General features: G+C 37.0%; 2 protein-coding genes across 2 annotated transcripts; one reads left to right on the plus strand and one right to left on the minus strand.

Moving 5' to 3' along the window:
* The first annotated feature begins 504 nt into the window (after positions 1-504).
* mc2r (melanocortin 2 receptor) lies at positions 505-2,039 on the plus strand. Its single transcript, XM_088409509.1, has 2 exons — positions 505-842; positions 1,502-2,039. The coding sequence occupies exons 1-2, from the start codon at positions 505-507 to the stop codon at positions 2,037-2,039; spliced, it is 876 nt and encodes a 291-aa protein (XP_088265635.1).
* Positions 2,040-6,063: 4,024 nt separating this feature from the next.
* LOC148425677 (melanocortin receptor 5-like) lies at positions 6,064-14,244 on the minus strand. The gene is made up of 5 exons (XM_088410058.1): positions 14,217-14,244; positions 9,906-10,110; positions 9,496-9,602; positions 8,215-8,403; positions 6,064-6,634 (listed from the first exon to the last, which is right to left on the minus strand). The coding sequence occupies exons 2-5, from the start codon at positions 10,065-10,067 to the stop codon at positions 6,064-6,066; spliced, it is 1,029 nt and encodes a 342-aa protein (XP_088266184.1). The 5' UTR covers positions 10,068-10,110; positions 14,217-14,244.
* Positions 14,245-14,762: the final 518 nt, after the last annotated feature.

Here is a 14,762-nt window from a genome sequence, read left to right on the forward strand (position 1 = left end):
ATATACATGAAAAAGAAGGAAGATAACAGTGATGAAGAAATAAAACATTGAACATCAGAGAACCACAAAAATTGGACCTTTTTTTCATTCTATCTGACAGAGCAGCATGGTAGCCTGTTGTGTAACACCAAATCACAACTTCAGCCTTCCTGTATGTGTACTGATGGTATGCTATTTTCATGCTTTGCATGTGTTTCGTCCGCATGTTCCAGCTTTTGACATATGGTAAACTGAAGATTGCGAAATGTTCATTGCTTTGAAAGGAAGTGTTTATTCATCTTTTTTTGTTTTTATATTTTGACTCTGGTAACCCCTCATGTCGAGTTTACCTGAAACCCTTGTAGGGACGAGCCTTATGATGGATGGATGGATGTATGGATGGATGGATGGATGGAAAGGCTTGTTCTAATTTGCCTGTCTTATCTATACTTGCTTGTCTTTCCACAGATGACAAGAAATGAGACAAACCATAGCTGTGTGTCTTGTCTGACTCCGAACACCTCAATGAACAAGTCAGACTGCCCGGAGTTGAACGTTCCTTTCCCTATCTTCTTCACCATTGGAGTATTTAGTCTGCTTGAGAATCTCTTGGTTGTGGTGGCAGTCATATACAACAGAAACCTCCACTCACCCATGTACTGCTTCATGTGCAGCCTAGCAGGCTTCAACACTGTCGCCAGCCTCACTAAAACTTGTGAGAACGTCCTGCTTGTGTTTGCTGATGTGGGACAATTGGAGAAGGAAGGTTCCTCTGAGACCAAGCTTGATGATGTGATTGACTCACTCCTCTGTATGTCTTTTGTGGGTTCCATTTTCAGCTTCCTGGCCATAGCTGTAGACCGGTATGTGGATATGCACAAATATTGTATTTTAACTTGATGGTGTGAGCCAATGACAGAGAGGTAATGGCTAAGCTGTTGCCTCTTTTTTAGTTATATATATCAAATTGAAAGCTACTGTGAATGCTAATTATGCTATATATATATATATATATATATATATATATATATATATATATATATATATATATATATATATATATATATATATATATATATATATATATATATATATATATATATATATATATATATATATATATAAAACATTACCTTTGTGTTCTGAATCATTCTGTCATTCCTTACTTCCCCCTTTTTTCTTATTTATAGTCCCATGTTAATCACATATATATTAATACATTTTATGAGCAGTGTACAGTTTTGTAAAACCATGTTGGTTCAATTCCACACTGTACGACCTTTGAGCATGTGAATTTGGATGTTCAATTGACCTTTGTTTTATTATAGTTCGCTTAAGTAACAGCTGTGATTTTCATCATTCTGAATATCATGAACTTCAGGGAAATTCCAACACCATTTTTTTAAATTGGTCTTTTTTTTTTAATATGAAGTCAAGCTCCAGTAGGTATTAATTCAATAACTTAGTCGTTCGCAGAATTACAGTACAGTGGTGAAACAATCATTTTTGCTTGTTGTTGCAGATACGTCTCTGTATTCCACGCACTTCGATACCACAACATCATGACGATGCGACGCACGGGGGCCAGTTTAGTCATTATCTGGACAACATGTGGGGTGTCAGCCATGTTCCTGGTGAAGTTCTTTGACTTTAAGTTCATCATGATCTGCTTTGTTTGTCTGTTTTTGATTTCTTTCACCGTCATCTGCTTCCTCTACGTTTATATGTTCATGCTGGCACGTATCCATGCCAGGAAGATTGCTTCTGTTAATTCAGGTGGTGGTGAACAATGTCGTTTGAGATGGTGGGGTAGCAGTATGAGAGGAGCCCTCACACTTACTATCCTGTTCGGGGCATTTGTTGTTTGCTGGGCGCCGTTTTTCCTCCACCTCATAATATTAACAGTGTGTCCGACTGACCCCTATTGTGAATGTTACAGATCACTCTTCGAATTCCATGTATTGCTGCTAATGAGCCATGCCATTATTGATCCTGCTATCTATGCCTTCCGCAGTGCTGAGCTTAGGCATACGTTCAGGAAGATGCTTCTTTGTTTGTGAGAGAGGCATCCCTTATTTCGACTTTAATTACCTGCCTCTTTGTCTATTTTCTTTCCTTGAGCAAAAATGAGCAAATGTTCAGAGATAAACCAAAGAAATTAGACAAAAAATATCATTCAGAATGTAAAGAAAGTGTCAAACTCCAAGCACATATCATTTTAAGTGGCCTGTAATCATGTGTACCAAAATTTAAATTTGTCATGTGTAAGAAATAATAAAATTGATATTTGACAATTACTTAGATAGTAATTCAAGAAACTATCATTTTTGACTTGTGATCAAATTAGGCAGTATGGTGGAAAACTGATGAACAAAACTTCATAGTGCAAGGGCTGTGTGTTTGCTTCCAGCTCCAACTTTACTGCTCTTAGTTTGCATGTTCTCCCTGTGCCAGCTTGAGTTTTCTCCATGTACTCCGGTCTCTTCCCTATTGGATAAACCTGCAAGGTAGGTGTATTAGAAATATAACTACAAAATCTGTAGAATCTGTTGACATGGCTTGACTTTGGACATGGTCTGGGGGTGGGATCAAATCATGTTCAAGCATATTCCCTGACCTGAAGCTTTAACTACATTTTGCAACCAGTACCACCATTAAAAATCAGGACCCCAGGAGCCAAACCCTCCTTTTTAATCCTGATTGATTTAATACTCATTGATTTAAAAATCATTCATATAAACAATGCATTTTGACGATTGTCCTTTTTTCTTTATATAAAATTTCCTTTAATTCCATTTGAGTGCTTAAAGGTGCGACGATTGGGGATTGTGGACCCAAGTGCGGGGATGCTCAGAGGCAGGGGCTACATGCAGTAAGCCATTCAACAAAAAGGCAAACGGAACTGGGATGTGGAAAAAACAGAACAGCAAGCGACTACAAAGACAAAAGACAGGCAGGCAGGTAAATATTACAATGATCCTACACAAACTGAAAAAGCAGGGAACTAAACACAAACCAAACTAATGAGATAAGGAAAACCTGGAGAAGAGACAATTGGTAGAGAGAGACGATTGGTTAACTTAGGGGAGCGGGTTGACAATGACACAACGACAGGTGGACACAATCAAACTAAACAAAACACTAATACGAAGGGCAAGAAAATAGGAAAAAATAACAAAAAAACAATGACAAATTCAAGTAAGAAGGCTTTTACTGTTTCAATACTGAACTGAAGACATTTTTTTCTGTTTCAATCTAAAATCCAACCCCAAAACATATTCATTTTGTTTGATATGATTTGTGTTTCCGTTGTAACACATGAAAAAAAACACACATTCATAACAGGTAAAATAGTTTTATTTGGCATCCTATTTACAGTTTTTACACAAAATCAGCAGAATGACAAACTTACAGATGTATGAATAACAAGGAAGGAAACCACTCCAAACATATTCATCATGTTTTATATGATCTTTGTTTATATTGTTGCACAGGAAAAACCATTTTCATAATAAAAGTTTTATTTAGCATACTATTTACAGTTTTTACACTAAATCAGCAGTATTACAGGTGCATGAACGACAAAGGAAAGCTTGTTCAGCCACACAAAAACACGACGATGTATTTAATTGAAATCTTTGATGTATTTGTCTTGAAATTAGTTAAATAATGAGTCCAAACAACATCAGATTGTGTGGTTAGATGCTTTCTTACAGGTGTGACATAATGATGGGATTAAGAGGTAGATTAAGTAGGCTAAATCACCGCTAAAGGTACCGAATGCACTAATGGTCAAAATTCTTAAATAGATTTTATTTCCACATTCTTCCACAAAATAATATACTGTATGAAAGGTCAAAGTAAAGACAATGTTAAATGCTGTTGTCAATTATTAAATTCGCAGATGAAAACGGGGTGTTCATTTACAGATTGATCGGAAAATGATTAATGTAATTGAAAACTGCCAATCCATTTTACTGAGCAAAAAAAAAAAAAAAAAAAATATATATATATATATATATATATATATATATATATATATATATATATATATATATATATATATATATATATATATATATATATATATATATATATTTGTGCTCAGCGCAAGACTTGCAGAAAGCATGTTGGACCTTTTCGTATGGGTAAAAATTTCTTTCTCATATTTTTGCAGACACGTACAGTTAGAAACAAGCATTATGAGTGGGAGCACTGCCAATGCTTTTCAGTCAAGTGAAGTGGTTCCTTTCAATCCCTTTAAATTCAGTACTGAGATCAATGGTATATATGAATGTATGTGTTTACTATTCATGTTTTTTTTGTTGTTGGTTTTTTTTTTGATGCTAGATTAGCAAATTTGGTCAACTTTCATCAATGTTGTCATGTGCGCTGTGGGCGTGTAGAAGAAAATGCCCTCAGATCGCTAAAATGTCCGGCATGATGCAGCGTGCCAAATTCTCAAACACGTTAAGGGAATCTTACACTGGCACAAAAATTCAAGATGCACCATTTTTGATGCTTATGTACAGCTTGCCAAGAGAGACCATTCACCCCTGGGTTATACTCATTATTTATAGAGTTTTGTACATTGCAGAGAGAGTACATCACAACCCAGTGACCCCAGATATAATATGTATGTCTTTACAATATGTCCCGTGGTTCTTGTGACAGTAAGATTCCTTGTTTGCATGATTCTTAGCATTTAGCCTAACCACTGTGAACATTGAGATCTAATACAGTTAACATTCCTATGTTTCTCTGGAAATAGTATTAGCATCTGGACTTTTTGTACCTTGGTCACAGACTGGTTGAGACATTAATATTCTTTTTGCGGACCGGCAACCTCGACAGAGGTGACTTACTATACACAGTGGCATACTAAAAATGGATTCCCCAGGATTAATGAATGTGACTCAAAATTTAAAAAAATATATTTGTTTTTTATGTTATACCCTACCATTGGAACTAACATCATTTCTACTTGCAAATGTGATCAAATTAAGATGAAACGATTGATTCCTGCTTTGATCAAGTGGCGGCATGACTGTTTCGTAATGGCTAAACTGCTAGCTAGCCAGGGCAGGCTGCGCAAAATCCCCTCGCATTTTCATTCTTTCCATTTCATCACTGGGGTGCTACTTGTTCAAATGATTTAAAAGGTCTGTATCTTGCCTTTGACGACATTCCTGCACAATAGTTTAATTTTCTATTTTTCTCTGTCGGTTGGCGTTGCTACCTATGGAAAATTATGTTGAAATAGCTTAATCTTTAGAAGATAGCGCAAAGTCATCATGGCTGATCATCAGATGCGTGTTTAACTATACATTCGATTTGTATTATTGTCACTCTTACGTTATGTTCACAGCTTTTTTTTTTTTTTTTTTTTTAATTTACCAGTATATTCTGTTTACTTCAGCTTGCAAACCAAAGAAGGAAATTCTGGACTGCGACTGAAATCATGCACAGCTCACAGCTGGTCAGATAATTTCATGATTGTAATCATATTATCACCCAGCCCTACTAATGTCGCCATTGGAGGTAATCAGCAGGGTGGGAGCCGTGAGGGGGTTAACGTATATGCTCTGCATTTATTTTTCATTGTGTGGCCCACTCCCAAATCGGCCATGGATTATACGAGGTCGCGGACCAATGGTTGGGGACCCCTGCCTCAGTTGATCTTGGTGGTTTCTTAGTGCCAACAATGAATTCATTTGAAATGTTAAATATTTGTTCATGCATGTGTTTTTCAGTGTTAACATGCTACTGTTTGTGCATTTAAGGAGAACTTTAAAATCTCAACATGTGGATTTTTTAAAAATAACACTGTAGTGGTCATTTGCCCCTACCCAAACTCGCACAGAAAATAAACAATCTAACCTCAACTTATCGAGTTGTGTAATTATCTTTTTTTTTTTTAATTGTCATTTCATTCTACTGTTTAATGCTTTAAAAATGCTGTTTTAATTTGGCCGTGTACAGTAAATGTGGTGTGCCATAAATCAAGGTCCAGAAATTAATCTTATGCCGGGTTCTTACATAGGTCCAGTGTTGAATTTCATTTCACTGCTCACTTTCTGCTATTCAGCATTTACCAGCCAGAGCACAGATGCTATTGCAGCAATGTTTTAAATTAAAACAGCAGAATATCTCCTTAAAGGTTTTTCTCATTTCCTGACTCCTGAAGGCATAGATCAATGGGTCAATAACAGAATTGCACATGATGAAGATCAGGTACATGTTAAAATGGGACATAAAACACCCACAGTAGAGGTTCTTTGGACAGGATATCATAAGGATGAGATGGAGGAAGAAGGGAACCCAGCAGACGATGAAGATCCCCAGGAGAATGGTCAGTGTGATGGCGCCTTTCATGCTGGTCCGCTGATGGATGGTGTTGCAACCGGAAAGAGCAGCAATGCGCTTGACGTGCGAGCGCGCCAGGATAAACATGTGGCTGTAAAGGAATGCCATGATAATCAGCATACTGAAGAACATGGCGACAAGGCAAATGATGACAGAGGTGGCATGGGAATAGATGATAAAGATAATCCCGCAGCCTGTGGAGAAAGTCCAAATTCCACCAATGATGCAGCCAGCTCGCTTCACTGTCATGATGTTGTGGTATCTCAGTGCATAGAAGATTGTAATATACCTGCATATAATATTAAAAAAAGAAAAAAAGAAAATGTTACTACTGATGTGAGAAGTAAGCCTTTTTCGAATGAAAACTATGCAATGTTGAAGAAGCAGTTTTTTCGGAACATGGGAGTAAGCCTGAGTGCCTGGGGGCACGGGTAGAGCATGCAATTTACGAAAAGGAGGTCTGGAGCTAGCTGGATTTGAACCTGGGACCTCTGAGCTGTGAGGCAGACATGCTAAACACTCATCTACCGTGCCGCCCTAACTTGTGAAGTTTACATTTTTTACATTATATTTTTATTAGTGTATTACAGTATATTGTATTGTATTGTATTGTATTGTATTTCTGTTGAGGTGAGAAATATTGGCGGTATGAGCTTGAATGTACGTTTTTTTTATTCCAATTAATCAAACACCAGTAGCCTACCCCCTGAGAAGTCAGCGCAAACGTTGACACGTCACGCTGGGAAAATAATGGAAAATACCATCAGCGGAGGTAGCCATTATTTTTCATTGTTGAAGAAAGACAACCATTAAGCTCTTTATGAGATCAATTCTATGTGGAGAGTAAAGGAGGTATAACTTGCCACACCACTCCACACCACTATCTTTCTCACTCATGATGAATTCCTGTCTCTCTTGCACTGTAGTCATAAAGTCATCTTCTCACTACTCCTTCCAGACAGACATGATACGGAGGGTGCCGATATCCAAACTTAGCAAAATTGTCACAGCTTTCCCTCGGTTACTGTTTATCTGTTTTGTGACTTTCTGTTCTTGCCTCGGGTGCTTATTCACTAGCTAAAAGCCAATCGGAGTGCTCAAACGTCACAAGGAGGAAAACATGGTCTAACCACGCACCCTTCGTGCTGCTTCACAAATTTCATTAATGCTTTTTTTTTTTTTAATCATGAATTGTATCCCCCCCTCCCCCCTTAACCCTTCATAAAAGCCACAAACCCAATAGAATCACTTGAGAAGAGATTTTAACTGCAATTAAATAGGAATCTGGCTCCTCTGCATAACAATTTGGTTTTAAGAAATTCAGCAGCTTTGAAAAATTCTGTCAAGCTCATAACTCACTTTACTTATATATCAAAGCAAAACCCCACTAATTGCACTCCATTGTATGATGAACATAATAAAAGAAATTAAAAGATAATTCAAAGAAACTGGTTTCATAAAGTGCAATTACTGTCCTGTGGGACATGCCAAGTGTTACACTAACTGCAGATTTGTGTATGTGCTTTAAGTGGTGCGGCGTACTGACTGTCACAAGTGTCTTGATGCTGTTTGCAAGTGTTTTTTTTTTTTTGTGAGTGTCTAGTTCTAGAAATGGATCAAAATGCAGCAGTGGTGAATATGTGATCTAAGCTTGTTCAAATTCAAATTTTGGCTACAAAATAAGGCAAAATAAATAAATAAAGGAATAAATGACATCTAAAAATACAATCAACTGAATGAGGATGGAACAGCTGAGAGACAAAGTATCACAGCAACATGAATAGTGCAGATGTGCATTGCACTGCAAACATTGACAAGAATGTACATTTTCCTCTGTGTGCTAAAGTAGAAGTTTCAGATGGTGATTACCTGTCCACGGCTATGGCCACGAGACTGCACATTGATGCCACCACTGAGATACAGATCATCGAATCAAAAACGTTGTCCATGTGTTTGACGAAGTTCACCTCCATCACCAGTTGTCGGTTGTTGAGCAGGTAAATCACCACTGTTTCCCACGAGTTGGACACACTCACTAACATGTCAGCTACAGCCAAACTGTAAAGCCAAGGAAGTTCATTAGATTCAACTCTTTAGAAAGTGATACATGTTTCCTCTACTAAAAAAATTAAAATGGTTGTTTACTCAGTTCATTTTATGGAAGTGCAGTCCCTCAATCACTAAGTAGACATTTAGAAGAAAATCAAGTTATTACTAATTGATCATCGTTTTAAAAGAGGAAAAAAAAAAGCATATGGACAGTTTTGACGTCACTTATCTTCCCATAGGAATATTACAGTCATGCTAGAAAATCCAGAGCTACACTTAAACTCAGTGCAGTCAAACATACGGCCCGTGTGCTGGATCTGGCTAAATGTTTTTAGGTTATATACCATTACTTCATCAGCCCTGCCCACTTGAGAATATATTTTCCTCCATGTGGACCTTAAACTAAAATGAGTTTGACACCTCAGTTGTAACTTCTTTTTCATACTGTTTTCAAATGGGTCTTCTCTCAGACAATTCATCTTCCGGGAATTCAAGCTTCCCAGATGTAGCCCTTGCCGTACACAAACTGCATGCTCTATTTGGTACATTACAAAGGTTGTTTTGTGCCTTTTTGGTTCTCCCGGTGTTAATCCATGTTAGCAAGCTTCAAGGCATATTTATGATTTCCTTTGGCTGACCATTTCAAATGTCAATGCCGATGAAGCATCGTCAAACTTTTTGAACGTGAGAACTTTTTTTTAGGGCTATGTTTAAGGCAAAGGGTTACCAATTTGACATATCTGAAATAACAAATCGGCAAAAATGACATATTTTCATTATGATATTTCATATATTTGAAGACACTGACCATGTTGATTTCTAACAATATTTATTGCAGTTTTTTAACATGGTAAGAAACAGATTCATGCTATTTAATAGGCAACGACTTGTTTTTGCAAATGTCTACTGTTTTTGCAGTAAACTGCATAAAGTTTTTTTTTTTTTTTTTTTACTAAACAAAACGGATCAAACTAATGTGTTCTACAGTGCCAGTCCTAAATAGTGTTTTTTTTTATTTAGTACATTAGCACTGTATCAAGATGGTATGGCTGGTCTGTGTAACGTTTGACTTTGTGCTAAGAAGTAAAGCTTAATCCTTACCTACAGACAAATAAGTACATGGGTGAATGGAGGTTCTTGTTCTTCACTATGGCTGTAATAACCAATATGTTCTCAAATAAGGAGATGATCCCCAGGGTCAGGAAGACCTAGGAAACAGAAAATTGTCGCATACTGGTCTTTTATATAGTAGTTTTGTATTGAATTATGACAGATCAACTATTGCTGCCTGCTATGTGACATCTATATGCCATCATTTTGCGAGGCTTGCTCCATAACCTGAAAAAAAGACTGCATGCTTCTGTTGCTGTGCCCACTACCTACTGAAGCTACAAACGCGTTACGCGTTAAGGTTATCAATAATGGTAAGTGGTACCTAAGTGATTTTTGCACAAATATGTGAAAATAACAAGAGTAACCATGAACACTAATATTATAACACCAAGACTTACCTCTAAAGCAATGTGGACTTGCTCACATTCTCCAGGTTTGCTTGTCCCTTCCTCGTTCGGCAGGCTGGTGTTGGAGATGTTTAGCAAAGTGGAGTTACCAATAAACATCTCGTCTTTGTAGAAGGATGCAATAGACACGTTCATCCCTGTAAGAGTTCTCATCCAAATCACTGTCGCTCAAGTGTGGATGGCATTTTATTTAGTGCTGTCAAGAAATTTGAAAAAAAGAGATTATTTATTAAAATCTGTCATTCTTTAATCCAGTTTATCAAATTGAATTTCACCTAAAGGTTCCTGAGAAAACCACTCAATCTGAGCTTTTTTTTGGTTAAGATACTTTGTGTTATTGTAATCAAATGATTGATATACAAGAGTAAAAAGGATGCTTCATTCAGTCTTTTGTTTTAACAGATGAAGAACCTTTTCCAGTACTTTCTGCTAAATTTGAGACTAGTTCCAAGAGATGGTTGCAGCATTTAGTTCAGACCCTTAGGAGAAGCGGAGGCCGAATAATAGAATAAAAAATATAATATAAAAAAATGTCCATCCTGCCCTTTCCAGACTTGCTCAAACGTTCTTGTGTTTACGTTGGCAAAATGCTTTGCTACGGCTTGATGCATTAGTGTATGTGGCTGATGTCGCTGTTTGGTGCTTTGCATTTATGTGGTTGGCTAAACTTGAGCTTCTTCTTTGGCAACAAACTCTTACAAAAATGCATATCACTCTACCTTTATTAAAGGTGCAGGTGAGGTGTTTTTGAAAGTTCAATTTACTAATCATCGGACCAACATCTCTCACACACTCTTCCATTTTCATGTCTTCCTGTTCCTGAACCTGCCCTCCCACCCACAATAGGAGCCCATAATGTTCTGCCACCACAATAATAACCAATCAGTGTCCAGGGTGTGGTTGACCTTTGTATTCCAACCCCAAAAACTCACGCAAAAGATGCACATTGCATACATCAGATCTAATCAGCATACAGAAAGAATAAAGTTAGAGATTAAAAATAAGATTATTGTGATTAAGAATTGTAAAGACTTAACTGGGACTGCAACTAATTGATTCAAAACTACCTCATTTAAAAAAAAAAAACTTGAACATGGGCCCATTTGACCCGCAATGTAAACGAAGGTTCAACACAGTGTTGCACTGTCAATACATGCCAAATGTCATTCCATGTACACTTTCAATTTGTACATTTTATCATTTATAGACTGAAGTGAAATCTGACTGATTTTAAACTACCAACACATTTGCAGAATTATGACGCTAAACAATAATTTCCCTTCAGAGCATATACAGTGTTCTCCAGAATATTATCGACTTAAGCGGGGTTTTCGCCAATTCTTTTTGAAAGAATAAATTATCATCCACTTCATTTATGGATTCAATGCAAGCAAATTATTTGTTAACTCATTTTGAAGGTGAACAACAACAATGAAATGCAATAAAACAGATTTAGGAGTTCAGTTTCAAGCTACCTTAGATAATGGCTTTGGATGCGCTTTTGACAGAACGTTAAAACTTTTCAACACACTCGAAAGATGTCAGTCAGTGTGGCACGGAGGGGAAAAACAGTAGCATGGTACAAATGCAAATTCCAGCTGCATTTACAAGGCCTTCCCCGTCCAGTGAAGCCAAAGCAATAACATCTGCTATTACAATATTAATGTTTTACAGCACAGTAATTCATGCTGCTGAAATTGTTACAGTTGTCCTTGTCTGCATCCTTCATTTTCAAAATGGAAGGCTAGAACCCATAATGTGCGATTTTGCTTGTTTTAAAGTACTGTATTTGATCATTCATTTTAATATCATTATATATGTTAATTTTCACTCAAAACATTAGCCGCTTGTTTTTACATTAGGTTTCCTTGCTGGACTAAATTTGAACCAACTGTGACCTTGAATGGGTGAATGTGAGCCTTTGTAAAGTGCTTTGAGTCCCTTGTGGTGTAGGAAGCACTAAGGCTATATAAGTCTACTTCATTTACCATTATGAATCCATGGTACTTGCAAAACTGTAAATTTTGGCATACACCTATGAGTCTTGTGATTGTTCTTTCACTGTCAAAACTGACTAGCTGTGGACAAAAATACGCCTGGCTTAAAAACAAGTTTGACTCTTCTGCTTGTCCCGTTGAGGACAAGAATAAGTCCCTGTGAATGGATATGTTTGGAGTTAGATTCTCAAATGCTAAATTTAACCACAGTTAAAAGCCAGAAATGGAAATGTCCATGTACACATTTCTCTTTTCGATTGATTCATTTGAGCTGAAACTTATTGACACGGTACGAAGACAAAGTGATAAAAACTCTGTCATAAGTCAAAACCTTTAGACTTAGCAGTTCCTCAGGATGATGTGAGAGATGAAAAGCTTAAGATGGCCACGGGATACAGCGACTTGTAAAAGACAGCCTCTGTGTACGCATTTTTTTTCTCAGTAATGAGACTCTTGAGTCTTCCCTGCAGGCAAATTAACACTCTTTTGCAACTCATGACATGAAGTAGATCCTGCAGCAAGATATATTTCATAATAGCACTTTCCAATAAAAAAATCTTCAAAGTGTTTTTTCCTCCTTTTAATATAAAAAAGACGCTTAAAAAATGACGCTCAAAAAAATGACCCCCCCCTGCATTATGTAATAAAGAACTGCTATTCTTGATAATTTATTCATTGACCAAAAGTATTCATGACATTTACTAACATCTGCTCACATTACAGAAATAGGCATGCAAGGTTGATGAAAGACTCTACATCGACCATTCATTCAAGTGTGAGTGTGGACATGTTGTTAGTCTTTACTTTATGGGCCCGTCAATTGGCTGGCAACAACCAATCCAGGGTGTGTAATGGCAATGTCACTGTCAACAAGAAATCACGAGTATGTCAGTTTTCTCTTCTTTCAGTACGTCATCAAAGTAACAACCATCCATGCATTCATCCATTTCCCAGTGTTATATATTAGTCAGGAATCCCACTTGGGTTTGCATTAAAAAAGACCACTTGTTGTGACGCAGACAATTTAGTGATGGTTTAAGCACATTTGAGATGGATTTCTTCTTCATTGCAGATCAGTTTTCAGGAAACATTCTTTGCCTATACTGTCTGATTTCTTTCTAAACACACAAGATATTCACAGACTAAGATGAAAATGTCTAACACAAATAACGGTTTTTGCTCAAAAATATTGCTTCATTCATTTCAACTTTCCCACTTGTGTTTTTGAGTAACGAGTGACACATTATTATTAGGTGTTTGTACTTTCCTGAAGTGAAAGTGTGGACCGAGCTTTAACCAGGATTATATTAAGATCTCCTCCCTAGGAATTAAGGTTACGATATGTTAATGTTTGGCAATCACAATTCTTTTCTCCTCTGCTGTGGCTTATCATTTTTTTGAAGAACCTTTTTGAGATTTGGTTTGCTTGCAAAGTTATCCGCTGACTTCTCAAGCATGCATTTTCTTTTTTGCGAGTGATAAGTACAGTCATAGAAATCTCTGTAGCGCCCTGCAGATGCCAGAAGCACCCATCATTGAGGACATTTATCCAAGCCAGTTTTAGCAAACTAAGCTGCCTTTTTGACCTAAATCTCCGAAATGAAATACTAGCTATACACTAAGATTACATTCTAGACTTCTGTTCTGGAGACCATTCACTATATAATTCATCAAATAATTATGATTTACATCTATACAAAATATTTACCTCAACAGTTCTGAGTGACACTAGCAAAGGTAGCAGGCAGCATAAAATCTGTTCAGGAGTTTTCTGAGACCTTTAATATTGGTGCATGTGGTTATGCGGTAACTGGACAGATTATAGAATCAAACAATATATAGAATTTACAAAATTCAATAATTCAAAAATTCGGCAATCATAGTGGTACATTGCAGTTTTGGCAAAATAGAACTGGTTGAACTTAAAAGAATGAACTTTGATTTTTGCATTGGTTTAAAGTAAATCAACTGTGAACAAGTTGACAGAAAATTATTTTCTGACAGAAAATATTTTTTTAGAAAAGATATCAGATTTTTTTTTTTTAAACGGCATCTGATCTTCTGCTCCCACAGGAAAAAGAGGCATCATTTGCGATGCTGAATTACTATTAATTTCACTGCTAATTTTTTGACATCTATTGTAAGATGAAACTGAATTCAACAGCACCCTATGTATGCATCAGTTTACTCAGAGTCATAAAAATCTAATCGCAATCACACATGATTCTGATCAGTTTAGACAAATGGATGAACACTTGTGAATATGTATTTTGAGTACACAGATACACAAAGATGAAGGACTCACCTTTTGCAGCAGCAGTGACTTGTCCACACTTTGATGGTTTAAAGGACTAACCAGTTTGTTTCTCTGTGGAAGATCAGACAGAAGTATTCACGAACCATAAGAGGATGCTCTGCTGGGAGGGTTTCAGAGAGAAAGAGAGATAGGGAGGGTTAGTTTATCAAGTGGGAGAGAGCTCATGACATCATGTACAGTATGAGTCAACTTCTTCGCAATGGTTTGTGGGGCACTTGTACACGCTGTGTAAAAACAGGCGCATCTTGATTTTGGTGCTACATTAGGGGTGGTCAATGCGTCGACTGTTAAGCTAGTATTGGTAGATGACATAACACCGTGGATCAAACAACAGTGCTTAAAGCTAACTGCAGATGCTCATGTGAAAAAGGTGCAGATGTGGGCATGTTCCTTTTTTTTTTTGCTAGTGAGATATTTAGTCCTGTCGGTCCATGGACCTCTTTCCGTCATTGGTCCATTGTTTTTGGATGTTTACCCAAACTGTAATCGTCAGTCCATCATTCTAATGTTACCACACTCGTGTCATCACTTTTC

The sequence above is a fragment of the Hippichthys cyanospilos genome, chromosome 3 (assembly GCF_059441005.1).
Source record: "Hippichthys cyanospilos isolate Australia breed blue-spotted pipefish chromosome 3, RoL_Hcya_1.0, whole genome shotgun sequence".
Taxonomy (NCBI): domain Eukaryota; kingdom Metazoa; phylum Chordata; class Actinopteri; order Syngnathiformes; family Syngnathidae; genus Hippichthys; species Hippichthys cyanospilos.

Coding starts and splice junctions, on each gene's coding strand:
- mc2r (XM_088409509.1), top strand. CDS start 505: ATGAACAAGTCAGACTGCCCGGAGTTGAACGTTCCTTTCCCTATCTTC. Junction 843..1,501: donor CTGGCCATAGCTGTAGACCG/GTATGTGGATAT, acceptor TTGTTGTTGCAG/ATACGTCTCTGTATTCCACG.
- LOC148425677 (XM_088410058.1), bottom strand. CDS start 10,067: ATGAGAACTCTTACAGGGATGAACGTGTCTATTGCATCCTTCTACAAA. Junction 9,603..9,905: donor AAGTCCACATTGCTTTAGAG/GTAAGTCTTGGT, acceptor TCTGTTTCCTAG/GTCTTCCTGACCCTGGGGAT. Junction 6,635..8,214: donor GTGGCCATAGCCGTGGACAG/GTAATCACCATC, acceptor TATTATATGCAG/GTATATTACAATCTTCTATG.